Source organism: Chironomus tepperi, unplaced genomic scaffold (genome assembly GCF_022539635.2).
Source record: "Chironomus tepperi strain 1889 unplaced genomic scaffold, CSIRO-AGI_Ctep_v1 contig_335, whole genome shotgun sequence".
NCBI classification, from domain to species: Eukaryota; Metazoa; Arthropoda; class Insecta; order Diptera; family Chironomidae; genus Chironomus; species Chironomus tepperi.
The window spans coordinates 2,396,919-2,423,675 of record NW_027226457.1 but is presented as its reverse complement, the minus strand read 5'-3'; the positions used below and the strand labels follow the sequence as shown (position 1 = coordinate 2,423,675).

The window sequence follows — 26,757 nt, the reverse complement described above, 5'->3', positions numbered from 1 at the left end:
TCATTCAGTGTAAAAAATTTTCTCATTGCGATCAAGAGGCCCTCTATAATTAACATCAGTAAGCCATTTAGTGGATTTTTTAATCTAAATAAAAAGTTAATTTACCAAGTAAAATCAGTGAAAATGGCTAGTACCGAAACACCGCAGCAAACTGGACAGCCTCATTTGCAGAAACAAGATTTAGCGACTTTGGTTAGTAGTTTTTAATTGAAGGATTATGGAAAATACATTTAGCGGAAAGCTTGGGTTGATTTTTCGAAATATGTTGCTATATTTACGTCCTTGTAAGGCCATTTAGATTGTCTCGTGGACACTTTAGTAGTTTCAATGGATATTAAGTACCAGAGACAGCATATACCATGAAAAATCGAACAAGATTCCACGCATGCAATTTTATGAGAAATTGAGAAATTCAATAACCTCGATTTTCTGTATATTCAATCCAGTTCCTTAACAAAAACATACGTAAAGGAAATAACTAATATTGACCAATCTGTTTACTTTTAGGACATAACAAAGTTAACACCTCAATCACCAGAAGTCATTTCTCGTCAGGCAACCATCAATATTGGAACAATCGGTCATGTCGCACACGGAAAATCTACCGTAGTTAAGGCAATTTCAAGTGTCCATACTGTCAGATTTAAGAATGAATTAGAGAGAAATATTACCATCAAATTGGGTGAGTTGTACCTGCTTTTGTTATGTTCATGTTATTATTTCAAAACATAATTTCTGTTTTATTTACCTTAATTTAACTTAATTATGATTTATTAACTTAATACAAATCCAAAACTCATGATCATAATGCACGAAATAGTTTAAACTGCAATAGAAATACATTAGCTTAATAGATAATTAATTGGTTCACGGGAATAACAAAACAAAAAGAAGAAGGCAAAAGGTTTGATTTTAGGCCAATAGATAGCAGAAATATGTCTTGAAATAATGATGATGACTATATTTTTGGACATAATTCTGGATCTGTCAATATCAATCCGCAGATAATTGTGCTGGATGATCAGAACTCAAATGAAGAACTTGAGCCAGTAAACAATATACTTATTGTAATAGACGACGATACTCAAAATATATCAGTCATTCATTGTCATGATGTCATTAATCATGATATATGTACCCAGGATGAATCATGAGTTTTGGATTCTTGAACGTTCGATAACTAAGACACAAAATTACAATTCCTTAAATTACATTAACAGGTTACGCTAATGCAAAAATTTATAAATGCGACAATCCAAGATGTCCACGGCCAGCTTGCTATACTTCAGGTGGTTCCGGCAAAGACGATAACTTCCCATGTTATCGTGCTGCCTGTACTGGCCGTTTTCAACTAATTCGTCATGTATCATTCGTTGATTGTCCTGGTCACGACATTCTTATGGCTACCATGTTGAACGGTGCAGCTGTTATGGACGCTGCATTACTTCTTATTGCTGGTATGTATTTTCATAAATTTTAATGTATCTCTTCAAATTCTAATAAAATTATTTTAACAACAGGAAATGAACCATGTCCACAGCCACAAACAAGTGAGCATTTAGCTGCTATCGAGATCATGAAACTTAAGCACATTTTAATTCTTCAAAACAAGATCGATTTAGTAAAGGAGAATCAGGCAAAAGAGCAATATGAACAAATTGTAAAGTTCGTTAAAGGAACTGTCGCAGATGGTGCTCCCATTATTCCAATTTCAGCTCAGTTGAAGTACAACATTGAAGTGTTGTGTGAATATATCACGAAAAAGATTCCAATTCCAACACGTAATTTCCTCGATGCTCCACGTCTAATTGTTATCAGATCTTTCGATGTAAATAAGCCAGGATGTGAAGTAAATGATTTAAAGGGTGGTGTTGCTGGTGGTTCCATTTTGAGAGGTGTCTTGAAAGTCGGTCAAGAAATTGAAGTTCGTCCAGGTTTAGTAAGTAAAGATTCAGAAGGAAAGCTCACATGTCGACCAATTTTCTCAAAGGTCGTATCACTCTATGCTGAGCAAAATGAACTGCAATATGCAGTTCCCGGTGGTTTAATTGGTGTTGGTACAAAAATTGAACCAACTTTATGTCGTGCTGATCGTTTGGTCGGTCAGGTTCTTGGAGCTGTTGGTGCTTTGCCTGAAATATTTGTTGAATTGGAAATTTCTTATTATTTATTGAAACGTTTGTTGGGTGTACGAACGGAAGGCGACAAGAAGGCAGCAAAGGTACAGAAGTTGTCAAAAGGTGAAATTCTTTTAGTCAATATTGGATCCCTGAGCACAGGTGGACGAGTTATTGCCACAAAACTCGATTTAGCTAAGATCGCTCTTACATCTCCTGTCTGTACCGAAGTTGGCGAAAAGATTGCATTAAGTAGACGTGTCGAAAAACATTGGCGGTAAGTCTCATCTCAAACATCCTTGGATTTATTTTTAATCCAAAGTTTAATCCTTCGGATTAAATTTTATACCTTCAAATTAATAATGTATCCTTGTTTCCTTACAGTTTGATTGGATGGGGACAAATCAGAGCTGGAACTGTGCACGCAATCAACAAGTAATTGAACGAAAGAGAAAACAATTGACATTAGAAGATGGAATATGAAGGACAATGCCAACAAAGTTGTAATTCTGAATTTAACGAAATATTGAAGTATAATGGAGAATTAAGGAACGGAGTTGTTCATTTATCTAACAATTTGTTTTCGTATATTTCATACTACATAAACAGCACTTTTTATATTACTGATTGCTATGAAATAATGAAAGTTAGATATAATAATAAAATCAAATATCTCAAAAAAACAATTTTCGGATTTTCATTAAATTTATTTTTTAAACTTTTCAGTTTTCCATCTTTAAGTTACTACATCGTGTTCTTTCTGTATATTTGAGAATTAATCCCAGCAATTTTATTTCGGTTTTTATCTCTGAATTGAATTAACGAATAAATTGCATACGAAATTTAATTATTTGGAATTTTTTTCAATTACTTTTATATTATTGGATGTTGAATAAGGATAATTTAGACTGCTGTAGAAATCAAGTCAGTGTATTTCTTAATTTTGCTGGCAACACTCATATCTACATATCTGTCTCCGATTGATACAATCATTCCTCCGATAATTAATGGATCGACCTTAGCTGTTAAATGGATGCTCTCATTTGATCCGACAAATTTCTAAAAAAAAAGAATACAAAAAGTCATTAATCAAGTTGTGGACAAAATCATGATGAATACCTTTAATTGTGCCTCCAATTCTTTACGTTGGGCTCCTTCTAATGGCTTAGCTGTAATAACTTCACAGACAACTTCTCCACGGTTGGCAGACATGATTAATTTGTAGGCATTAATAACATTATCCAATCTGTTCAATCGTCCGTTTTCAGCAAGAGTTTCCAAGAGGAATCCAGTTGCTGGATTAAACTTAACTTTAGCGGCAACATCTTTCAATGCAGCTGCTTTCAAGCTACGCTTAATTGTTGGATTAAGGATGAAATCACGTAATTTTGGATCTTGTTTGAATTGACTTTGGAAGCTTGTCAAATCCTTTTCAACAGCATCCAATGCCTTGGTCTTTGAGGCAGCAGAGAAAAGTGCGCAGGCATATCGGCCTTCAATTCCGAATACTTGAACTGGTGGCTTTACCAATTGGTTGAGAACTGCAGATGAGCTGATGTTACGAGCCTAAAAGAAAGTTAATTAGATAAAATTGTCAATAATCATGTAGATATAAGGGATTCTTTAATAAATTTATTTCGGTTGCATAACATAGAAATGAATATCATAACCACTTTTATTTTTTTGCATGATTTACTCCATCATTTTCACACTGATTTTTCTACTGCAATGATTAATGATATTATTGTACTGTAATTAACTTACCAAAACTCCAAGTTTATTAGCACAGGCCATTATTACCGATATTTTTTCTGCTCTTCTAAGCTGTCCAAATCAATGAAAAAAATCGACGACTAGGGATTCAATCTTCGACAATTTAATATTCGGGAAATTTCTTTGCTCATAACGGACTTTTCAAATTTGAAATGTTGTTTTAAATTATTTTGAATAAGATTTTTCCGTTAAATTTTATACCATTTTGAATATCTTTTAAAAATACTCAAATTCTCTTAATTAATGTATCTTAGTTATTGAGTTATGACAATTTTTAGGATAATTTTGATCACACATGATTAAAGAGTAAGGTAAAAATCATTAAATGGCTGAAAATCATGAAAATCAAGTAACTTTACCGGCTATACCGATTCAAAAATTCGTTGTCAATAAGTTTCACGAAAAGTTGTCAACCCTACTGACGGTTAATCGAATTACCGACCAAAGCGCCATCACGCGTGCAAAATTGAATTTAATAATTAACAACAAGCTTAACAAGAATTGGAAATTCTTTAAAAACTTTCAAATCGTATTTAAGTAAGTATATAGGTCGCATTAAGCATCATAACACGATTAATTAAAGTCAAAAACGAACGAAAATCATAATCTGATAAATGTGCTTTTGTTTTTAGTCGGATAAATTGTTAAAAAGAAAATTTGAAGAATCATGGCATCAAGTGAGCCTGTAAACAAGAAGCAAAAAATTGAAACGGAAGAGACACTCTTAGAGGAAATTGATACATGTCAAAATGAGGTAAAATAACTACATTTATTGATAAAAACATCCAGTAGATCCAGTTCAATAACATATTGTTTATAAATTACAGATAGATGCATTGAATGAGCAAGCGTCTGAGGAGATTCTTAAGATTGAACAGAAATACAACAAGTTGAGAAAGCCATTCTATGAAAAGCGAGCATTAATCATTGAAAAAGTCGATAAATTCTGGTTAACAACTTTCATCAATCATCCTCGAATCTCTAGGTAAGTTCCCCAAATCAGGAAGTCTTTTATAGGTTAAAGAATTGCCGGCAAATGATACATTGTGATACATTTTCCATTACAGCATCTTACAAGATCAAGAAGAAGATTGCTTACATTACATGACAAAGTTACATGTTGAGGACTTTGACGATGTTAAAACTGGATATCGCATCTCATTCCATTTCAAAGAGAATCCATACTTTGAAAATGACGTTTTGACAAAGGAATTTCATTTAGCTGCTGAAAATCAATCTGATAATTTCTCTCAAACATCAACTGCAACACAAATCAAATGGAAGGAAGGCAAAGATTTATTGAAAGAACTCCAATCCAAACCACAATCTAATAAGAAGCGAGATGTTGATCACAAATCCTTCTTTGAATGGTTCCTTGACACACATGTAAGGCTGTTACTTCCTTATATTGTGCACAGTAACTGACATTACTTATGCTTACAGGATCCACCAAACGACGATATTGCAGAGACACTTAAGGACGACATTTTCCCTAATCCATTGCAATGTAAGTCCAATTCTCACAAATCTTTAAGTGCCATATTTTACGATTGAATTTCTATAGATTTCCTTGTACCAGACATTGGAGTTTACAACGATGAAGATGAATCTGGTGCTGAAGACGAGATTGAAGAGGGTTCCGAGCAGGAAATTGACGATGAGGAGGAACTCGAAGAGGAAGCAGAAGACGGCGAATAGAAAGTATAACAAAAATGCCATTCCTTGATCTACAACATTTTTAAGTCCCTAATTCTCAACATTAAATACATCTACTTATGGACCTTTTTACGTTAAACGTTCTAAGCTGAAATTTTTGATAAAAAAAAAATTGAATTTAAGAAAATAATTTGAAATACATTAACATTAACCAACCTTTGTAATTGGTTTATTAAGCATAAATTTTCTTGATTCATTTCTCGGTCATGATAAAATCAAAATAAACAGTATAAACTTGTTCAAAATACAAACACACGTTGTCAGTTGATTAAATTAATTAACTATATTCTATAATATCTCTTTATGTGCTATTTTTACAATAGCAAAATTTTCTCAGTTCTGGATTTTGGTCATAAATGCATGATGCTTGACTTCCATATTTGTTAGTACGTGATATATCGGATATTTTGACTCGAAATACATTATTAACAAAGTCATAGAGGACACTAGATTCATAAATAGCTTGACTAGGGAGGGTGATGACATTAATTTGGTACATCTCATTGGTTATTTTTGTATCAGCACTAAGGTCGGCTAAAAAGCCATCAGTATCTTTGTTAGTTTTGAAATTTAAGAGGTTCTTTTGGGGAATTAATTTAGCAGACCAGACAACTTCCTTTAATATCAGGGGTTCGCAAATATCACGATAGTCACTCGTATACTTATTAATAGCATCAATGACTGCATTTGCTGCTCGAATTACTTCTTCAGATGTTGTATCGTTAAGTTGACGCCATGAAAGGCAGGAACACCAATGAGGCTCGATAAATGCTTCTCCACAATTTCTATCTCCAATCTTATTAAATAGTGAGATTGCTCTTGAGTGACTTGACTTCTTATTCCTTCCATAAAGTTGAATTTCTAAGAAATCTGATAAAGTTTCATGGACATCAAATGGAGTTACTAGAGAATTTATGTTAGACTGGAAATTTTTATATTGTGCGCTGTATTTCCTTTTAAAGGATTCTGGGAATATAAAGCTAAAGAATGGAAGTCGTTCCTCAAGTTTTCCATTGAGTGAATTTCTAGTCTCCATAAAGCGATTTCCATGATCAGACATAAATATCAATAAGGTCTTATTGAGCATTGAGGATGAATTTAGTTTTTTGAACCAATTCAGAAGATCGTCATCAACCAGACCAATTAAATTGATCGAATCATGTGACAATTCAGCATGAAAGCTGAACAAAAAGTATGGATTCGTATTATGATACTTGTGCATGAAGTCATAAGTGTAATCAAACATTACTTGATGCTTTGGACGACTTCCAACACAAAATTTCTTATAATTACTTAATTCCGACTCAATTGCTACATAATAATTTCTCATATAATGATCTGTTGGCTGTTCATCAAATCCTTTAAGTCGATATGAGAAGGTTCCAATTTTCGGTTGATCTTCATTGAAGGATGTGACATAACCGGCTTTTTCATATTCCTTCCATATCATCGGATATACGTTAACATAGTTTGATGAGAATTTTCGTTTTCTAGTCTCAGGCAGTTCTAGCTCAGTATATCCAGTCAACAGAGGTATCAAGGCTTGCGGTGTTCCATCTCCTGGAAATGCATGAAATCATAATCAATATTGGAACTACCTTAAAACTCACTAGCTACTTACCAATAATATTATATCCCTTCAGCACATCAGCCTTAAGTTCATTTGTAAGGTAGGCATAGGATTTGGGCAATTTCCTGATAAATGCATTCCTTGACATTGAGTCGAATCCAAACATGATCACATTATATCCATCTACAGATTTATGTCTCTTGACTATATCAACATCTTTTCGTATGCCGATTCCTGTACCATACCACTTAGATCCGTCAGCAGCTTTACATTTAATTCTTACAAAATCAGAATTTTGGAGCATATACTTGTTAGTTGAGCGTGTTGTTGCTCCATATTGATAGTTACTATCACCGTTCCTTAAAATATCAGTAAATTCACATGAAATAAAGCCTCCTTTCTGCTGTATAATACGCTTCTTTATGTGACAGAAAGACACATTACATGCAACCCAGTCCTCATCAGTTCCACAATCAATCGGTTCCTCATCCTTCATAAATTTCATCATTTCAGGCGAGTCATAGGGAATTGTTGGCACTTTACATTTTCCCTGATTTACAAGTGACCGTATTGATTCCTCTATGAGAATTCTAAATGAGCGTAGCACAGACATAAAAATACGGTAAATATGGTGTAATACAGTAATTAATTTATACAGCAATAGGCACACGTGGGGCTCATGGTTTGAATACATTAATTTTTATTATGTTATAGCGGAAATCATGACTCTAATTTGAGCTGGATTTTTGAGGATCAGAATATTATTCAAACCGTAGACCCCCTTTAAGTCCATGAAGTGATAATAATACTCACATTTTCTCTTTCGTATCTCCAACATCTCTTCCTTGATGTATATATGATACTATTAGATAAACGCAGATGATAATCACAACGAGTAGAATATTTCGCCGTCTAATTCCTTTCTTGAAAAACATTGTTGCTATTTTTGTTGTTTAACTTTATTGTATGTTAATTTATTACTGGCTTGATGAGTTATTGTGCATAGAATTATCTATGGTGAAAAAGAATTGATTTTTATTGAATTAATTAACCTAGCCACTGAGTCACATGCTTTTTTAGCCGAATAAAATTTATAATAAAAACAAGAACTGATCTTTTCCGTACCCGACGTAGTTTGGAAATAAAGGTGAGATTGAGAGAGAACAGCGTTACTTTTTTGCCGAATGTACATGCATGAATTCTCTCTCGGTTGCCTCTCTTTCGGGTGTATTATATTATTGTTGTTATGAACAAGTTATCATTGTTCCTTCATATTTACTGGATCTTTTAGAACATTTAATACATTAATCAGTAGCTTATAGCCTTCATTATCATATTTTATGGTTGAACGATTGTATTAGAAGCTCTAAATATTCAAAAATTATGTATTTTAAAACATCCAGTAAACTTTGCAAAAATTTCGCAATACACAATTTAATTATTTTAAAATTCCGGCACTTTCCACAGACTTAATGGATATTCTTCATGATACTTACATTCCAATGATCCTTATAATTCATAAAACATTAAAATAATACTACATTTCCTGATTGTCACCGAAATATTAAATAAAATCCTTAATTACTGAGTGAGAACTTATTCTATCGGAGATAAAATGCTTTTTTCGAACTAAGTCTGCGCATGACAGATGCCGCGAATTTAATTTTCGTTATGCTCACTCGGCACACATGCACGTCTCATGTTTACAATAATTGCTCTCTGATTCCGATTTTTGATAATTTGTTAAATAATTCAAATTGTGACTTAAAGGGCGCATTATTGATGTCTATGTCATGTTAATAATGATAAATTCTTGTATGTCAATGTTGAACATATGCTGTCAATAATGAATATATGAAAAATAAAAGAAGCAATAACAGAAAAGCAACTACTGCGGTTTCATTCTATTTAAACAGCATTTTTATGTCCTTAATAATGCAAGTTCATTGTTGTTTTAGAATAGGCTTAGTCTATGTGCTGTTTTATTATCTTTATTGCTTGTAATCTATGAATCCCTCGTAAATAGTTATGAACAAAGGAAGGACGCACCTTTATGAGATTTTTGTGGCTCCCATGCCTATTGTTCCTTTAAACTACACAATTTATTGATATTTGGCGTGACTAGATATGATTATACTTCCAAATTGCTCTCAACATTAACATCAATTTTCTTGCCTTGTTCTCGTTGGCATAACTTTTCGTAGATCCATATCCTTAACTGTATACAAGCAGATAGCACAAAATGTATAAATATTATAAACAGAAGTGTTGAAATAGCAAAAAACATGGCTCTAAATGTTTTTTCATTCCAGCTTAAGACTGGATAAATGTAATTCTTTTTATCTCTATTGACTCCACCGCTGACTACATAGATAAAGTTGAAGATCCCATAAATTGTCGCAAATAAAGATTGATGAACAAAGTGACCATACCGAGGTGGTTGTGCATTCACGAATTGATCGATGAATAGAATAATTGCATTTACAGCATGTGTCAGAGCATCATTTACTCCTTTGTCTCTGGAATGGAAATTTATAAAGTAAGCTTTGGGAAGTTTTAGGAAAATAACGGTCGTAATTTGAATTCATGTAAACACTAACACCATGAAAGAAAAATTTCAAAAATTTGTTTCTTAAAATTTTACATCTAAATCTGAAGTTCATTAGTAAAGAACCATATCAAACATGATTCAGCATTAAGCTTACTGTTGAGAGTGAAATCTGATACTAATCATTTATAATTCATGTAAATATTCCAAAAAACCAAATTTCCTTCATTTATGGTAGTGTTAGTGTTAAAGTTATCACGTGGATGAGCAAATTAATTAATTCCGCATTATTAGCCCTCTTGTCGAGACAGCATATGGGATTTTATCTAAAAAAACAAATATTTATTATGATGTTTACCTTCCAGTATAAATTACCGGCCAATAAATTAATGATAACGAAACTGCTATAACGACAGAAAGTGACGACAAAATCCATGATGCTTGAAGTTTTCTATTCATTGACTTTATTTCTTCTTCATATTTATTGAACTTCCTAAAACATTGAGTCACGATTACTGCTGAAAAGCCTGACGATATTGCATTTAAAATGACATTCCAATTTGTTAAGAATATAGGATATAGAGCTAGATACTTTTCTTGTTTAGCAGTTGCTAGTGACAAAATTACCACAAAATTAAAATATCCAGCAAGAATCCATCGATAAAGCAAGTAATATTTGTTAGGTGCACTTTTGTCTCGTTGCCACTAAAATTAGGATCCAATTCAGTCTATTTAAGTACCAGAGACATTTACATCCACTTACTTGACATGTAACGAACAACTTTGGATCCAAATTATTCAAACTTAAATTAAGACTCTTCAAATATTTTTTCATTCTACTCTGTGACACTTGTTTTTAAATAATAAGCTATAAGCATCTGCCCGAAATCAAATAGAACAAATTTAATTGGGGCACTTAGATAATAACATTTGATTATTCTTACTGCGTCTGTGAACGATTGAATGTGACGGAAATGTACAGCATGCCTTTCTAAGAAAAATGCTGATGCTTATGCAGTAAAATATTATTAAATTCGTGACTTTATGCCAAATATTTTCTGGGCTAATACATACAGAGTCAGAATTTGAGGACAGGCTACAAAATCATAATACATTTTTATTCTAAAGCTTAGATTCTATCTGCTTAATTCATGTACATAATACTAAATTTGTTTCCATCAGTTCCAATAAATTATTTTAAGGGGGTTCATTTAATAATGACGTCCATCAATATGTTTTGGGTACCGCAGTGGTCTAACTGTGCCATGAAAGCACCCTGTTTGTCTATTAGGGTGTAAAGATGTCATACCCTTCATTCTGTGTCACAATTTCCATAATTATTGCCTGACGTCATTAATGAACAACAAAACCCCTCTTATCTTGATTAAAATCACAATTATACATCATATGCTGTATTATTAATGCCACCATTATCATCATTCGCTCTTTTTGGAAGTTTACGGTCGCATAGTTTTTTGTGGATCCATATTCTCAGGTGAATGCATGACGTAAGCACGCAATGCATTAAAATTAGAAATATCAGTGTCAAAAACGCAAATAATGTGGCACTTGATGTTTCATACTTCCAATTCAATACTGAATAAATGAATGGCTCATTACTTCTGTTAAGTCCACCACAGAATGTATATATTACGCTGAATAATGCATAACATAATCCAAAAAATAAGTTTTGAACAAAATGACAGTATCTTGGCGGATGTGCATTGATGAACAGGTCAATAGTTAATAGAATTGCATTTACAGCATGTGTCAGTGCATCATTAAGTCCTTTGTCTCTAAAATATTTATTAATTTTAATTAATTTATAAAATAAGCATGAAGCTCGTGTATAACTTACTTTCCAGTATAGATCAATGGCCAATAGATTATTGACAGTGATGTTGCAAACACAGTTGATAATGTTGAGAGCAACCATGAAGTCTTAAGAGATGTTGGCATATAATTTAGGTCATTGTCAATCTTGGTGACCTTGAAGAAATATTGAGTTACAATGATCGCAGAGAGAAGAGATGAGACACCATTGAGTATCACATTCCAATTTGTTAAAAATATTGGATATAGAACAAGATTTTTATCATGTTCAGCTGTAATTAGTGACAAAATGACTACAAAATTGAAGTATAACGCAAATATCCATCGATATATTAAGTAGTTCCTGTTTGGGATGTTTTTGTCTCGTTGCCACTAAAAATAGATAAATTTAATTAAGGTAATTGCTAAAAATAACTGAAATCTTACTTGACAAGTGACGAACAATCTTGGATCTGAATGATTTAAGCTGATATTTAATCTTTTTGAATCTATTAGCATGCTTAACAATTTTTTTGTTAGGTAAGGAACTTTCGTGCGATCGAGGTAGACTAAATTAAAAATATTAATGCGAAAAGAGACAAAATAGTGAGAGAATATGCAGATTCGTGTAATAATAATCTCACCTATTCTCTTCCAATTTTATTAAACTACTGTGTATAACTAAACAGAGAATGATTTCTACACTATTGACTCACCGCCTGCTCGTGAATGCTCTGTGAATGTTATTTTTTTGAAACCTGTTATTAACAATATTAATTTTAATTGTATTTGAATAGCCAAAATTGCACACATTTAAACTCCAAATGTTAACTACACAAATAATATCTAGAGCATGATTTTTAATTAGTCATTTTTAACTCGAACAGTATTTTATAACTGCCAAATTTCAAATTTTATCAAGAAATCACTACAACAGCAAACATTTGTACATCTTTATACAGAGTTCGTATGGTTTTTTGAATAAATTGTACAGTTTTCAAACATCTACAATTTAAATAATCTCGTCGAAAAATTAACGGCTTACTGAATTTTGAATACATAAATTGTATAAAATTTAGTCTAAAAAACGTAAATAATGTGAATGTGAATAGAATTTTTAAATTTTGAATCCTAAAAAATTTAATTAAACTAAATGGACCAAGATGATTATTGGAATGTGTCACATTCGAAATCCTTTTGTTTCGATGATTTGGATGAGATTGAGGAGCAGACAGCAGACGATAATATTTCGGAAATATCAACACAATCATCAATTTCCTTAGGAGCTATAATTAATGAAAATGACTTGCAAGTGATTCTAGATGAGGAAATTGATAATTCAGATTCTGTGATTCCAAAAGGCTTAACACTTGAGGAAGAAGTTAAATTTCTTCGGAGAAAAGTTAATGAATTTTACTATGCAAATCCAGCATCAACAATTAATAAGATTCTATTGAATAATTCCTGTTCATTGGAATGTTACAAAAGTCTAAAAGAGAAGGAACAACTTTTAGATGCAGCCATACAATCAGGCAATGGAGATGGAATACTAAAAGTTCTGTTTTACCTTAGAAATACTCTTAAACCAGCAATATTTTTGAAGATTATTGCACCGAGATCCGAAGCCGTTGAACATTATATAAATTACCTTAAGACTACAATGAAAATAGGAGAAGCAACAGATATTCTAACAATGCTTGATAGAAGAGAGGAAGCTGCATTACTTCAATTTAGTGCAATTGTACAGTCAAAGAACGCAATTCAGAAATTAGATAAACTTAAGAAGACACAAGAGCTTTTTACGAATCCATTTCTATTAAATCAAGTGCAATCATATATAAATCTATTAGAATTACAAATCAATGAACGAATGTATTTCCAACCATCTGATGTGATTGATAAAAGTGTACTTGAAACTTTATATTCAGCATGTAACAAGTTCCAAAAGTTCTCTGAGCCAACACAATCAACGTCCTCAACAAATCCATTTAAGATTGTTGAACAGTTTAATGTAGCACCAGCTCAATTCGAATGGATAGCATTAAATGAACGAGCTAAATCGCAAGCATGGCGAGATATCGAGTCGTTATTTGAGAAGAAATCGAGTATGCTGAAGAAGAAGACCTTTGCAATCCACATTCCATTAGAAATTGTGATACTAAAACTCCATCAATTAAGAGCACCACAAGCTGTACTTAATTCATTTTTACAACATGTTGAAGACACCGACAGGCGATTAACACTGTCGAAAAAAGTTGGTGCTATACACAGCATTGTGGATTCACTGACAATATTAAAAGACAAACGATCACTAGAAGAATTTAAAGAATCACTTCCAAGTGGGACGGCTGAATATTTTTATACAGAAAAGGCCATAACATCAATAACCAGCACAAAATCACTCTTGAACCTGAGGAAAAATTCTAGCTTCACAAACTGATCAATTTAGGGATATTAAAATAAATTATTTTTTTCATTTTTATCAAACTTTTATTATTGGTGACTGTTGAATCTCTTCCTTTACAATACATGATTTATGTTTCGTCTCTAAATTCTTAAATTTATTTATGTTGTATTTATAAAATACATTAACTAACTAATAAAATCGATTCAAAGCTTATGGATTGTTAAACATTTGTAACTATTTTTGCGTATTTCATTTTTGGATATCCTCGATAAAAAAGTATCACAATCTCAATCAGAAGACTTAAATTTGATACATATTGCCTATGAGAATAACTATCTAAATCTATTCATAATTGACATCATGGAATCTAGTATGCAATGCACACAAATGATAAAAGTAACCCTGACTGTATTTTTGTTTTTTCATTTCCATTTCATGCTTTTGTTTTATTTTTTATTCATTTTTTCATAAAAATTCTTTATAAAATTAGTCATATTCTAAAAATATTCTATGGCACTTTTTATCTATTTACAAAGTCTCACTTTCCACGCCGCTATCGTTGTCATTATCACAAAAGCATCCTAGGCTCTGACCGACTTTTACTACTTGATTTGACGCTAAATTGAATCTGTTGAATATTAGAATAATAAATTATAATTAATTTTCGACATTGACTAATAATTTGTGTCTTCTCATACAATAAGTATTTTGGCTGACTCATTTAATTAGACACATTGCTTCACAATTATGTGTTAAATTCTTGCTAGTTTTAACAGTTTTCTCAATTTTGAATTTTTAACGGTTTTCAAAATTTTGAATTTCAAGCGGTTTTCTAAATTTTGAATTTTTTGAAATTTTAACGGAAATTCAAAAACAAAATTCGGGATTGTATGAGAAGATTACTAAATATTTATCAACAAATCATCAATCAGATTGTTGTTATACATACCGAAAAGATTTTGGTGCTTCGAAAACTAAAACAATTGTGCTTCCCATGTTGAATTGACCTACTAATTCACCTTTATTAAGAAATACATCGTTTCTTAATTTCGCCTCGTCGTATTCAGTTTCTCGCATTGTTCCGACTTTCAAGCCTCGCCATTTATTTGTTTTCAAGTCTTCGTCAATAAAAACTTGAACGGAACCAACATTTGTAGCACCTGTAAATGACAAAAAAAATCAAATTAAATAACGTGAAAAAAGACGTGAAATAAATTAGTTCTTGGAAGAAGAAATGTTTGTGCACATGCAATTAAAGCAACCTTGAAAAAATAGTGTACGACTAAGCAATTCACCACATATGTGCAATTCACGCTTTTACGAGCACACAAAAATTCACTTTCATTAAATTTTTGCGGTCTTTGCAGCATTTTATGGACGTCCCTAGCAACAGACAACGATTTTAAATTTTCTTGTCATCACTTGTCATATCCAGTATAATTCAAGCGCTTGTTGACAATCTAAATAATCAACTGATTTTGCCAAAAATAACAATATGAATACTCCGGAGGGATGATCCCGGATTTCTGATAAAAGAAAGATCATCATTACACAAGAACAAGTGTGTCGAAAAATCATTTAAGTCCGGGAGGAAAATAAATACACGAGTAGACAACTCCACATAAACTGATAATAGCCATAGAAAAATTTCCCCTTGTGAATCAATGAAAAAAGATGCCTAAAGTGACCTTAAAGGTCATTATGTGATCTATTTTGAAAGATTCTATCCAGAAAAACTTTTAGAATGTCGCAAATTATCAGTCAAATTACATTAATTGAAGATAGTTTTTCACTACCTATATATGTGAGAGTATGTGAAGTATTATCACTTAAGTGACTTATACTGAACAAGTGCGGAGCCGAGTGTGACGTCACGTGAGGCACACAAGTAAGAAAGTCACTGTGAGTTTTAAATTATTGGAAATGATTAGAATTCTAGACGGATTGCTATAGACTTTGAGATATCAAAGCTGAATTTTGAGGTTAAACAATGGATTAAAAAGGAAAACATTAGATTAAACATTGGATTAAAATAAATCCTGAGATTAAACATTGAATTTCAAGGGGTCCTATGATTAAATATGAATCTTAGCAACCAGAGTGGACAAGTATTCGTTTTAACTAGTTGATGGCAAGCTAATGTCCAGTTGATGACTACCTCTAGCATATTTTTGTCTACTCGAGTACCATTGTGTCACACAATTCATTGCAATTATCACAACTATCTCAATGTAAGCTACTCAACCCTTATCACAATATATTCTAGCCTAATCAAAATCACATCCAACAACGTAATAATCAATGATAATGAATTGATCACTCAAGTTAAAATTAAAAGTCATATTGATTTACAATATTGACAACATCAGTCAATAGTTAACTTCTATATGATTGACATTGAATCACCAAAAAAGAAAATAAGCATAAACAGACAAAGTGAAGAACATATCGTGAAAATAATGCATATAGTGATCACGTCATGAAAAGAGTCACGCCACATAGTGCTTCACACAATTGATTTTAACAATATAATCTGTTCGTTGCTGTATCTATTGACAAAATACGTTCGTTTTATTTCAGACCTAATTTGTCTGATATTTTGTAAACTTCTCGTGCGTGGGTGTGGATTGATTGATTTATAATTAATTTATTATTGCATGTTTACAGGAATCGATTTCATTGTGATAGATCAAGAACCGACTGGAGGTGTTTGATAGTCATAACAATTAGACACTACAGATAATCCTGTGCCTTATCACAAGCAACGAAAAGAAAAAAATTAAATATTTTCTATAATAACAATTATACGTTGACATATTTGGCGGGACTTCCAAAGATGCTGATAAGAATTACATCATAAAAGTATGAGACATAGACTAGTCAGTCGATTCATCATACTTCGTACACGGATCTTATTAATAATTTGATTAATATGAGAATCATACGACCGGCAAAATGTCTTAGTGATTACTTTGAGTCGCACTTATTTTGGGGTTGTTCACATGCTATGTCCGTTGAGAATTTTCAATTTTACGGTTCACAAAATTGTTTATAAGAAATAAGACATTGAACTCACCAACAGCTGTAAAGCTAAAGAATCCATGCTCCCATTCTCCAATATAAGAAGCACGTTCGTTAATACAAAATAGTCCAGGAACTAATTTTGCAACTTTTGGACTAACTGATAACAACTCGCCGTGAAAATGGCGTCTAAAGCTCGGTTTCCAAGATGTTGGCGAATGGAATCGATGATAATCACCCGGAGCTAAATATATAATACAGTGATACAATTGTGTTCCTTCTGTCTTTTCCTTAATTCCTTCAATGTATGGAGTATTTGTATTATTGTCTTTCCAATTAGGTCCGAGGAAAGTTTCTAAACTATATGTGACGCCTTTAACTTGCTCTAAATGAGTATGACTTGAAACGGGTCCAAAATGAAGCACTCGACCGTCGCATGGTGAAACTATACAGTCAGGAGCAATCGTGCGACATTCTTCTTTGATTGATCTCGTGAAGAAATCGGATAGGCTTCGGTAATGTCTAGAGAGGAACAGAATGAAAAATATTCAAATTAGCAATTTAGCAAAATAAATCACATTAGCCAATACAATCAGAAGTGCATATGTATTAGCATGTGGATTATAATTTAATTTACAAATATGCTGCTTTCTATTGTGTTTGGATTGGCATTGTTATTTGTTGACATTGTAATTCTAATAATAGTTTAATAAATCAATTTTATGCAAACCTATGTGGAATCATTCAATAATACTAGACCAATCAATCATTATTTACTACGTGCAAATGTGATCCATGCTTTAAGTAATGAAACACTCAACCTACTTTAAATCTGATACAACAGCCTCTTCTAAATTAACGCCAAATGCAGTGGAATAAAGTCCAAAAATTGTAGGTCGAAAAGTCTCTGGAACCTGTCTCTCCGCAAGCCATCCCCATCCTCTACTCATCATTCTTAACGGAAGTAAGCAATAAGCGTTCGTCTGTGAAAATTAAATGTATATGAATATATTTTGCGATTCTTATTTAAATAAAATCATGTTTTTCTAGCAATTACCTGCCATGCCGGTGCAGTTCTAGGAAGTCCTTTACGTTCACATTCTTTATTATGTAAATGCCATTGAGCGGCTGCTACGATACATAGTCCAAGTGGTGTCCATCTCAAAATTACTCCTTGCCAAGACAGCCATCCTCCTGCAGCCAAAAGCCACCAATCCAAAATTGATAAAATTGTCCATCCCGTTGCTCCCCAACGCCATTTGCGTTTAATTTTATGTAATTTACCTTTATTGGTACCAGTTTGACTTTTGTTTGTACTATGTTGGTGGTATTGTTGATGTGATTGTGAAAATGGTCTTTTAGCTATTGTCCATTTACTTGTCCATTGCTTTGGTCTGAAATTTGTCGCCCTTGAGATCCTATATTATGAAAATAAATGCATTAATTAGTTGATGACATTTTCTTCAAATAGAATATATCTTGATCATATTGCGTCGTTTGTAAGAATCATAGATCAATGAACTTGGCCAACATAATACAATAGTGACGAAAAAATTTCCTGTTTATGTAACGTTGTTTTGATGCAACAACACAAGAAAACAAAACCATATGATTGAGCCAGATGTTGCACATTTACAAATGTTAGAAAGAGACAGCACATACAGGAATAATAAATATTGCCCGTGAACTTAGAAATTTCATTCACATCACTTTTCATTCATCAATTCACTTGATATAATTGAACTAATAATCTATTAACGAAGGTCATGTAAGACACTTTTCTCAGAACTCGATGGGAGACTGCTATAGCTTCATAAGCAGCCGTCCATAACAACATGCCATTATCCAATTTAAAAATTTCACCTTATCATGATATTGTGAATTACAGTGTGCTATTTTTAAATTATGCACTATTGTTAGTCGACTAACTAATTTCTTAGCAGCAGCAGCAACATTCTCGAAAAATTGTACAAATCGACACTTTTTACGTTTCTGTCTTTGTTTCGGCTTATTGTTTCTCAATGATCTATGAATCACACACTTGATCACCTAGATAATAACTGTTTGATTAAAGCTCTTATCACTTACAATTTTGTTTTCGGGATAAAGTAAACAGCCATTATTCTAATTAATGTATTTAGAACAATCTGCCGCTCAGAAATTTCTCGAAATTGTCTTATTGGAATTAAAATAAATTTTTTTTCACAATTTTCTTCTGTTCAGTTATTGTAATCAGTCAAACAATTTAAAATTCATTCGCTTGCGCTTCGAGCTTCCCGTTTTGCGTCTAATCTCGACAAGCAGCTAGCTGGAAATGCCTGAAACTATAATAAAAATTAATACAGACAGAAAATGTTGTTTTTGTTTATACTCGAGTTTTCGGAGACTTTTGCTGTATTCTCTACGATTATCTCTACTTTAATGAAGCTCCCAGCTAGTTTGAAATACCTTTTGCAGCACAGAAACAGTAAAATTTAATTAAAATTTCGCAACAGATTTTAATATGTTGATACAGATTAACAATTAGGTTATAACCTAGAAAGTTCTTGACAATGAAGTGATTTTATGTCATGGAATGTGAGTATTATTATACTAGGTTATTATTATAGTATTATTATACAATATACAGGATAGAGGGAGTTGTTGGCACTAATTAAGCATCTAGGCATTCTTTTTTCTTTAAATCTTGTAAGAAAACCATATAAATGTTAAGTTACAGCAGAAATTGAATGGTTTTAGATTGCAACTTCTGTAATGTTCCTGAAAATGACATTTGTTAGGTTTTTAAATTTTGAAAATTGCTGTTTATAACGATTCGGCTACCAATCTGTGCCTTGTTGATGTCCATAACTTGAAAAAAAAATAATTTGCACAATGAATACTAGATCAACATGGAAGTTGAGTTTAAAAATTTCACAACCGTTACGCCTTTTAAACCTACAGCATGTGATTGCTTTAATATCGACGGTTTTGACAGTCTTTAAGTTAGTTTTATTTTCGCTCGCGCCACGATAAGCTGCTTAAAAAATATTAGTTATTTGTGTTGATTCATTTGCTATGACGAAGAAGAATAACTGCTGATAATATACATATTCTTACAAAAAGGTGTGGTTGTCAAAATATTAATTGGCATTAATTAATATATAAATATTTGTTATTGCTTAATATTAATGCTCTATTTTGATTGTGTAATCAAATTGTTGAATAATGGATTATTTGGTTATTGTGCAAAAATGAATGATTTTTTTAACACCAATATAAAGGCAAAAAGTGAAAAATTCAGTTCCTTATCTTATCAATTAAAAAGTACAATTATTAAAAAATAGATAAAAGTTGCACCTACAATGAAAACAAGTGAATTACAGTGAAAATAATATTTATCATGTGCTCAATATAAATTTATGTGATCATAGTAATCCATGCGTTATCACTTAATTTCCGTTGCAAAAAATATGCAACATAAGTGCAATCTTTATCAATAGAAGTGGATATACTGTATATTATTTATAGACAAGCTGAACATTCAACTCATAAGCCTCATTAATGTAATGACTGTAAAACACACAAAAATCCATTAAAAACAAGACAATTCATGTATTAAACTTTTTGCATACAAAGTTTAACAACAACATCAATGCCACTGCTTCATCATCTCTTTTCTAAATGGCTTTCCTCATTCAGATCGAGACGATGACTCACGAATTGTCAATAGTAAAATTTAAACCGCTTTTACCTCTTATGTGGATGAATAATCATTTAAATATACACATAAAATACATTCCATACCTTTCTTAAAAGAGGCAATTTTTGTGTCAGTGACGTCATGTTGCGTTGTCAACAACAAAAAAAATTATCAAAAACAAAAACCGGAATTAAACAGAAAACCTGTGTTGTTGAATGTGAAAGAGTAATTGCATTGAACAGGCAATAAGTTATTGGCATCTCGGGACAAAGTTATTTTGGGGATTAAATGTTTTTAATTAGTGCTAAGCTAATTAATATATTGTTGAGAGAGGGAGGGATTAGGGGGAAACAAAAAGTAGTAAATGGTGGGATGGGTAGGCGGGTTTTGGGATAAATTCCTAAAGGGACAGAAGGGTCATGGGTCAAGCCCTTAAGCAGGTTCGTCGACTTGAACCGACTTTTACATACTAAACCTGAAACAACTTCGAACTCTGCTCTAAAGTGAGTAAGTAACTTGACCCCTGACTCCCCCCTTAATCCGCTCCTGATTCTTGACTGCTCTAACATGTGATTCCATAATTCTGATTGGTGTTCTGTTGCCAATTCTCATTCCTTCAAGAATTCTTCAGAAAAGTAAGAAAAATACAAAGAAAGATTCGGCGAATTTAATTCACACTTAATAAGTCATACACTGATAACAACAACGAAACATGACGCAATGAAGTAATGTACACATTGATTAGTCATCGCGTATTTTCTTATGAATGTACAGATGACATTGAAAAATATTAATGCACTACAGTAATAAAATTAAAAACTTTACACTTGTACTTTACTGGATCTTGTAATGAATTAATAAGATGCAAAATAGCAGCAAGTTAAACAGCCAGACATATGATTTAATTTAAATTTGTTTGGATATATAATAACATGTGAGTTTCTCTTATTTCTTTTCACAGCTAAATAAATAAGGTACAAAAGGAAGAAGAAAACATGTCAAAAGCACAAATAATATTTCTCGTCTTTCTTCCGACAATTTTGAGTTTCAACCTTTCACCAACACCCAATGTTTTCGTAAATAAGCCAAAAGTTTCGACATTTTTTCCACAAACAAGGTCATCATATTTTGGATTCTCAATAAATCTTAGAGGCAATCATATTCTAATCGGTGCACCACGAGCACAATCGACACTTGAGCAACAAAGGAAAGTCAATGAGACGGGTGCCGTATACAAGTGTGACTTGAACAATGCTGAAACTGCTGAATGTTACCCATATCATTTTGATTTGAATGGAAATACTCGCGTAGAAAATACAGATCTAGCTTATAATTCTGAAAAGAAAGATTTTCAAATGCTTGGATTCTCAATGGATGGATATGAGTCTGAGAATGATAGATATGTTGTATGTGCACCAAAATTAAAGGCAGATTTAACCGAGAGTGATCATTATTTATTGCATGGGATTTGTTATTGGGTGACTAGTACAAATTCAACACAGCCATCAGGTGTTCGACAAATAATCCCATTGAGACAACGTGCATTACAGACAGCTCCAGTATCAAATGGTACCTATAACTATTTTTATATCTACGGCGAGAGTGGATTTAGTGTTCATGTCACAGAAAATAATGAGATTATTATTGGATGTCCGGGAATTTTAAATTGGCAAGGATCTATTATACGATATAGAGCTGGAAGTCGACCCGATTTGGGTGGCTTAAGTCGACGTGATTTACGTAAAGATAATAGCATTATGCATATTCTGAGAAAAAGACAAATCATGGAATATAGAAGTGAAGTTCCAAATCCATTCTATTTTACCCTTTCTGATGATTCATACTTTGGCTATGCAGTCGGTTCGGCAAAATTTTTGGGTCCGGAAACTGACAGGTTATATTATGTTGCATCAGCGCCACAGGCAAAACAACAAACAGGCGAAGTCTATGTCTTCGATATTGAGGATTATCGTCACGAAAGTAAAATAAAGTTATACAATAAATTCAGTGGCTCACAATTTGGCGAATATTTTGGATATACATTATTATGTGAAGACTTTAATGGAGATGGCTTTCCAGATCTTGCGATTTCGGCACCTTTTTACAGTAAGAATGGATTATACGAAAATGGAGCAGTCTATATTTTCATCAATAAAGGAAATGTAAGAATTACTTTATCAATTTTTATCTAATTTTCCCCCGAGCGCAAATATCACGTTCTTTATTTCTATTCCATTTTATTATAGCTTGCGTTCGAACAACAAGCGATGCTATTCAGTGATTATGAAACAAATGGAAGATTTGGAACGTCGCTGTCGAAAATTGGTGACATCAATTTAGATGGATACAATGATTTAATCGTTTCTGCGCCATTTGAAGGAAATGGTGCAGTATACATCTATTTGGGTAGTCATGATGGAATTTCATTAAAACCTAGTCAAAAGATATTGGCACCATCAGAATTGCCTCATCAATATGATGAACATTATAAGAATGCAATGTTTGGTTATGGATTATCACGCGGTGTTGATATTGATGGCAATCATTATAAAGACATTGCTATAGGATCACCAAATTCAGAGACTGTCTATATCTATCGTACATATCCCGTTGTAAAAGTTGTAGCATCTATAACATCATCCAAAAATGAATTGACATTAGAAGACAACACTGTCGCAATTAAGGTCTGTGCACGTTATGACAGTGTAACACCATTAAACATGGAAATAGGTAAAGTTACTATTAATCCTTGTCATGTATAATTCATATATCATCTTCTTATTCCTATACATTCCTATACGCATTTAGAGTTTGCCACCTCTCTGTCTCTTGACATGAAATATAATCGTGCATCATTTGCAAAGAATGAAATCGAAAAGACAATCAATGACTCACTTAAGCTCACAAATGAAGATATTTGTAATGACTATATGATTTATATACGTGGAAGTCTTGCGGACATTTTCAAGCCCGTAATCATAGACATGAAATATGAGACTGTTGACAAAATATCAGCACATGATAGTAAATTTTGTGAGACATGTGTCATGATGGATCCTCTTGCCTCGAAACTGACAACAACGAAAATAGCATTTTCTACAGGATGTAGTGGAGAAAGGTGTATCTCAGATCTATCTGTTGTCGGAACATTACTTAATGTAAGACAACCTTTTGTTCTTGGCAGCGAAAAGACAATCGCGATTAAATATGAAATTTCAAATGCCGGAGAGTCTGCTTATCTGACACAGTTGACAATTACCATTCCTACCAACTTAACACAATTTACTCGTATTCCACCGTCATGTCGACAAGATAATAATGTACGGGACGTAATGATTTGTGATATAAATACGGGTAAGCCAGTTAAGAATGGCGAAACTACAGACATGACAATTGCATTGGATGCATCTCGTCTCGAGGGTACTTCATTTAAAATTTTTGCCGAAGTTTCAAGTGCTGGAGATGAGCAACGACCATCTGATAATCAATACACGAATGAAATTTTCCTCATTGAGTTCAGTGATATAGAATTGAATGGGTAAGTCTTGTGTCTGAAATCTTTCTTACGGAACAAATAAATTAAAATGAATTTCTGTTCCTTATTCTTTCTTTCTGTTCTTTTTTGTAGACAAAGTTCAGCAACTCAATTATCTCTTGAAGAAGGAGAGCGCATTGAGAATCTTCAATATCGATATAAAATCTTCAATAACGGTCCTAGTACAATTAAGGAACTATCATTGAGTCTCTTAATTCCATTAGCTTATATGCCAAAACCAAATTATCTAGTTGAAATTGTGAAATTTGATGAGATTGATATAAGAGGATTCTATACTAATAAAGTATATGAAGCAACATGGAATGACGATGGTAAAACTCGTCTTCAGATCCGCAATGAAAATGGCAATAGTGATAAGTCAGTTGTTACTGGAGATAATATGAATCTACATAGTAACTTTGATACCTCAAAATTGGGCTTCGACTATGATTTTAATAGTGCCAAGAGTCATGACTATGATACATTAGGACATTCACAGCACAGACGAAGGAGAAGCCTGTGGCAGAATGATAAAAATGATGATGACTATGATGCTAATGACGATGATAATATATATAGAGTCTATAATCAATATACCGGTTCCATCGATGAATATACATCATCTTATAGAGTATCCGTAGATAAGGAAGACCCAATTCTAATGAGTTTACCTCGAAATCGAACAATTTTCCTTGATTGCTCACAACCGGAAGACATGAATGAATGTATTGAAGCTCAATTTACAGTTCATAATTTCCGTCCTGGAAGTGAGCCAATTACAATAAGCATGAATTTTACAATAGATTTAGGAAAATTTGGTAAGGAATAAATTTCATTTTCTTCCTATCTATGCTGCTCTTTATGCTGCCTTAAACTTTCTATTGTCATTTAAATTTTTTTTAATTAGTTTTCTTCCTTCTCATTCCAACAATGCAGGCGAGATATTCAATGAAAAGCAAAACATTTTTGTATACAAGACAAATGCAAAGTTCCAACGTGTCGGCGACGAGAGCATGAGAACATTGAAAATTACAACAAGAAATCCATATACAATTGTCTATGAGAGATTTTCATCCAGAACGCCAATTTGGATTTGGATTGTGTCAATAATCGTTGGATTACTTGTATTAATCCTATTGTGCTATACACTTTACAGATGTGGATTTTTCAATCGATCGAAAAAGGAAGAACTTGAAAGACTGACAAGAGAAAGTAAACGTATTTCTCCCGAGGAGGCGGAGGAATTGAGGAACTTAAATTCATAAGAATTTAAATTTAATTTGCAACAAATTCATGTGCCAGTCATTTTTTTAGACTTTAATGATCAAACATTCCTATGAAATTTTCAAGACTTAATGAGTAAAAAGGGTACAAAGAGCCCAGAATAATTTTTAATTGTTAATTTATACATAAGAAAATTTTTTGGATATCGTGTCATTGCCATTGTTTTAAGGGACCAATACTTGTCGGCACTTGGCTTTTTCTGAACGTCAACAGGCTGCTTGAAAGGCTTTATTTTGACTACAATCTTGATAGTATTGTCTGATCTCGCGAATCCGTAGAAGTTATAAACAGCACTATGCAGCAAATTTGTACGTCAATGATGTAGCGGTGCTTTAGCAGCTAAATTATGCTGTTCATAAGGAGAGATTGAAGTCAACTCGGATTTTTTTATTGATCTCTGATTTTTTGGGAAAGATTCAATTGATTCCATGTTCAGTCTACAACATCAATTTAGAATCAAGTGCGCAACCAGTAAACTGATTTTGTAATTGTGGTAAATGTAGTTTAATTAAAAAGACTTCCTTACGGATGTTTATTCTTCAGAGTTCAAAAACAGACTGAACTTTTGTAAGAAAAGGGGTTTTCAACTATGTACAATAAATAATATTCAAATCTAAAATGAACGTTATAACAAAACATGGATTCAATATTTTCGAATGACCCTGAATGAATCAGAAAATGCCCTTTGATGCCACAAGTCAAACTTTTTTATTAAGAATTTTGCATCACAAAAGAATGTACTTATGGATTAAGCAATATTAGTCATAGTGATCAAAATGTGTCTTAATTTTTTTTAAAGTGATTCATTAAATCATGTTTTTAAATTAAGTAGAAAATACGATGACACAGACATATGTCTGACTTTAAGAAAATAATCGATTAAAATTTTTTATAGCTATTTATTAAATCCAGTAAATCCAGCTGCAATTCTTCCCATTATATAAAGTAAAAACAATACTATTTATATATTTCATGTATGAATGTTTAAAATCCAAAGAGAATAAAGCTTTTAGGATATAGAGCAGTGCTGGCCAAACAGATTTGTGTCATGGCACACTTTGATGTAAAGTCATAACTGAATTCGTACAAGGCATGCAGTTAATGACATCAGCTTGATAGCACACTAGTGTGTCGCGGCACAAAGGTTGACCAGCACTGATGTAGAGATAAAAGTTAGATAGAAACTTTACAGCAATAAAGAGAAAAACTGAATGTTTTTTAGAATATCATAAAATAATAATTTTTTAATATGTATGTTGTTGAATGTAGCTTTCAGTTCCTCTGCTTCTTTC

General features: G+C 32.5%; 8 protein-coding genes across 9 annotated transcripts; 4 read left to right on the top strand and 4 right to left on the bottom strand.

The window, feature by feature from the left end:
• The first annotated feature begins 23 nt into the window (after positions 1–23).
• On the top strand, positions 24–2,803 carry eIF2gamma (eukaryotic translation initiation factor 2 subunit gamma). Its single transcript, XM_070644077.1, has 5 exons — positions 24–192; positions 508–682; positions 1,221–1,457; positions 1,521–2,394; positions 2,502–2,803. Exons 1-5 carry the CDS (start codon positions 124–126, stop codon positions 2,554–2,556), a joined length of 1,410 nt encoding a protein of 469 aa, XP_070500178.1. The 5' UTR covers positions 24–123; the 3' UTR covers positions 2,557–2,803.
• ATPsynO (ATP synthase subunit O, mitochondrial) lies at positions 2,804–3,990 on the bottom strand. The gene is made up of 3 exons (XM_070644083.1): positions 3,882–3,990; positions 3,237–3,683; positions 2,804–3,176 (listed from the first exon to the last, which is right to left on the bottom strand). Exons 1-3 carry the CDS (start codon positions 3,909–3,911, stop codon positions 3,021–3,023), a joined length of 633 nt encoding a protein of 210 aa, XP_070500184.1. The 5' UTR covers positions 3,912–3,990; the 3' UTR covers positions 2,804–3,020.
• Positions 3,991–4,313: 323 nt separating this feature from the next.
• On the top strand, positions 4,314–5,857 carry Set (NAP domain-containing protein SET). The gene is made up of 6 exons (XM_070644047.1): positions 4,314–4,427; positions 4,523–4,644; positions 4,718–4,875; positions 4,958–5,276; positions 5,334–5,397; positions 5,455–5,857. The coding sequence occupies exons 2-6, from the start codon at positions 4,558–4,560 to the stop codon at positions 5,586–5,588; spliced, it is 762 nt and encodes a 253-aa protein (XP_070500148.1). The 5' UTR covers positions 4,314–4,427; positions 4,523–4,557; the 3' UTR covers positions 5,589–5,857.
• Positions 5,744–8,805, bottom strand: LOC139093347 (uncharacterized). Its single transcript, XM_070644044.1, has 4 exons — positions 8,673–8,805; positions 7,990–8,188; positions 7,228–7,766; positions 5,744–7,166 (listed from the first exon to the last, which is right to left on the bottom strand). Exons 2-4 carry the CDS (start codon positions 8,109–8,111, stop codon positions 5,908–5,910), a joined length of 1,920 nt encoding a protein of 639 aa, XP_070500145.1. The 5' UTR covers positions 8,112–8,188; positions 8,673–8,805; the 3' UTR covers positions 5,744–5,907.
• Positions 8,806–10,808: 2,003 nt separating this feature from the next.
• Positions 10,809–12,264, bottom strand: LOC139093348 (protein rolling stone-like). Its single transcript, XM_070644045.1, has 4 exons — positions 12,181–12,264; positions 11,984–12,105; positions 11,583–11,929; positions 10,809–11,520 (listed from the first exon to the last, which is right to left on the bottom strand). Exons 2-4 carry the CDS (start codon positions 12,053–12,055, stop codon positions 11,121–11,123), a joined length of 819 nt encoding a protein of 272 aa, XP_070500146.1. The 5' UTR covers positions 12,056–12,105; positions 12,181–12,264; the 3' UTR covers positions 10,809–11,120.
• A 367-nt stretch (positions 12,265–12,631) lies between these two features.
• Vps16B (Vacuolar protein sorting 16B) lies at positions 12,632–14,152 on the top strand. Its single transcript, XM_070644231.1, has one exon. It carries the CDS (start codon positions 12,690–12,692, stop codon positions 13,974–13,976), a length of 1,287 nt encoding a protein of 428 aa, XP_070500332.1. The 5' UTR covers positions 12,632–12,689; the 3' UTR covers positions 13,977–14,152.
• A 202-nt stretch (positions 14,153–14,354) lies between these two features.
• Positions 14,355–19,375, bottom strand: Pisd (phosphatidylserine decarboxylase). 2 transcript variants are annotated; one of them, XM_070644230.1, is made up of 7 exons: positions 19,053–19,374; positions 18,249–18,382; positions 18,022–18,158; positions 17,790–17,947; positions 17,020–17,486; positions 14,893–15,103; positions 14,355–14,571 (listed from the first exon to the last, which is right to left on the bottom strand). In XM_070644230.1, the coding sequence occupies exons 1-7, from the start codon at positions 19,082–19,084 to the stop codon at positions 14,472–14,474; spliced, it is 1,239 nt and encodes a 412-aa protein (XP_070500331.1). In that variant the 5' UTR covers positions 19,085–19,374; the 3' UTR covers positions 14,355–14,471. The 2 variants fall into 2 exon arrangements, with proteins under 2 accessions (XP_070500331.1, XP_070500330.1); XM_070644229.1 differs by having other exon boundaries at positions 18,022–18,382; positions 19,053–19,375.
• A 534-nt stretch (positions 19,376–19,909) lies between these two features.
• On the top strand, positions 19,910–26,664 carry LOC139093493 (integrin alpha-PS3-like). The gene is made up of 6 exons (XM_070644227.1): positions 19,910–20,069; positions 21,608–22,808; positions 22,893–23,376; positions 23,455–24,184; positions 24,275–24,999; positions 25,118–26,664. The coding sequence occupies exons 2-6, from the start codon at positions 21,642–21,644 to the stop codon at positions 25,444–25,446; spliced, it is 3,435 nt and encodes a 1,144-aa protein (XP_070500328.1). The 5' UTR covers positions 19,910–20,069; positions 21,608–21,641; the 3' UTR covers positions 25,447–26,664.
• Positions 26,665–26,757: the final 93 nt, after the last annotated feature.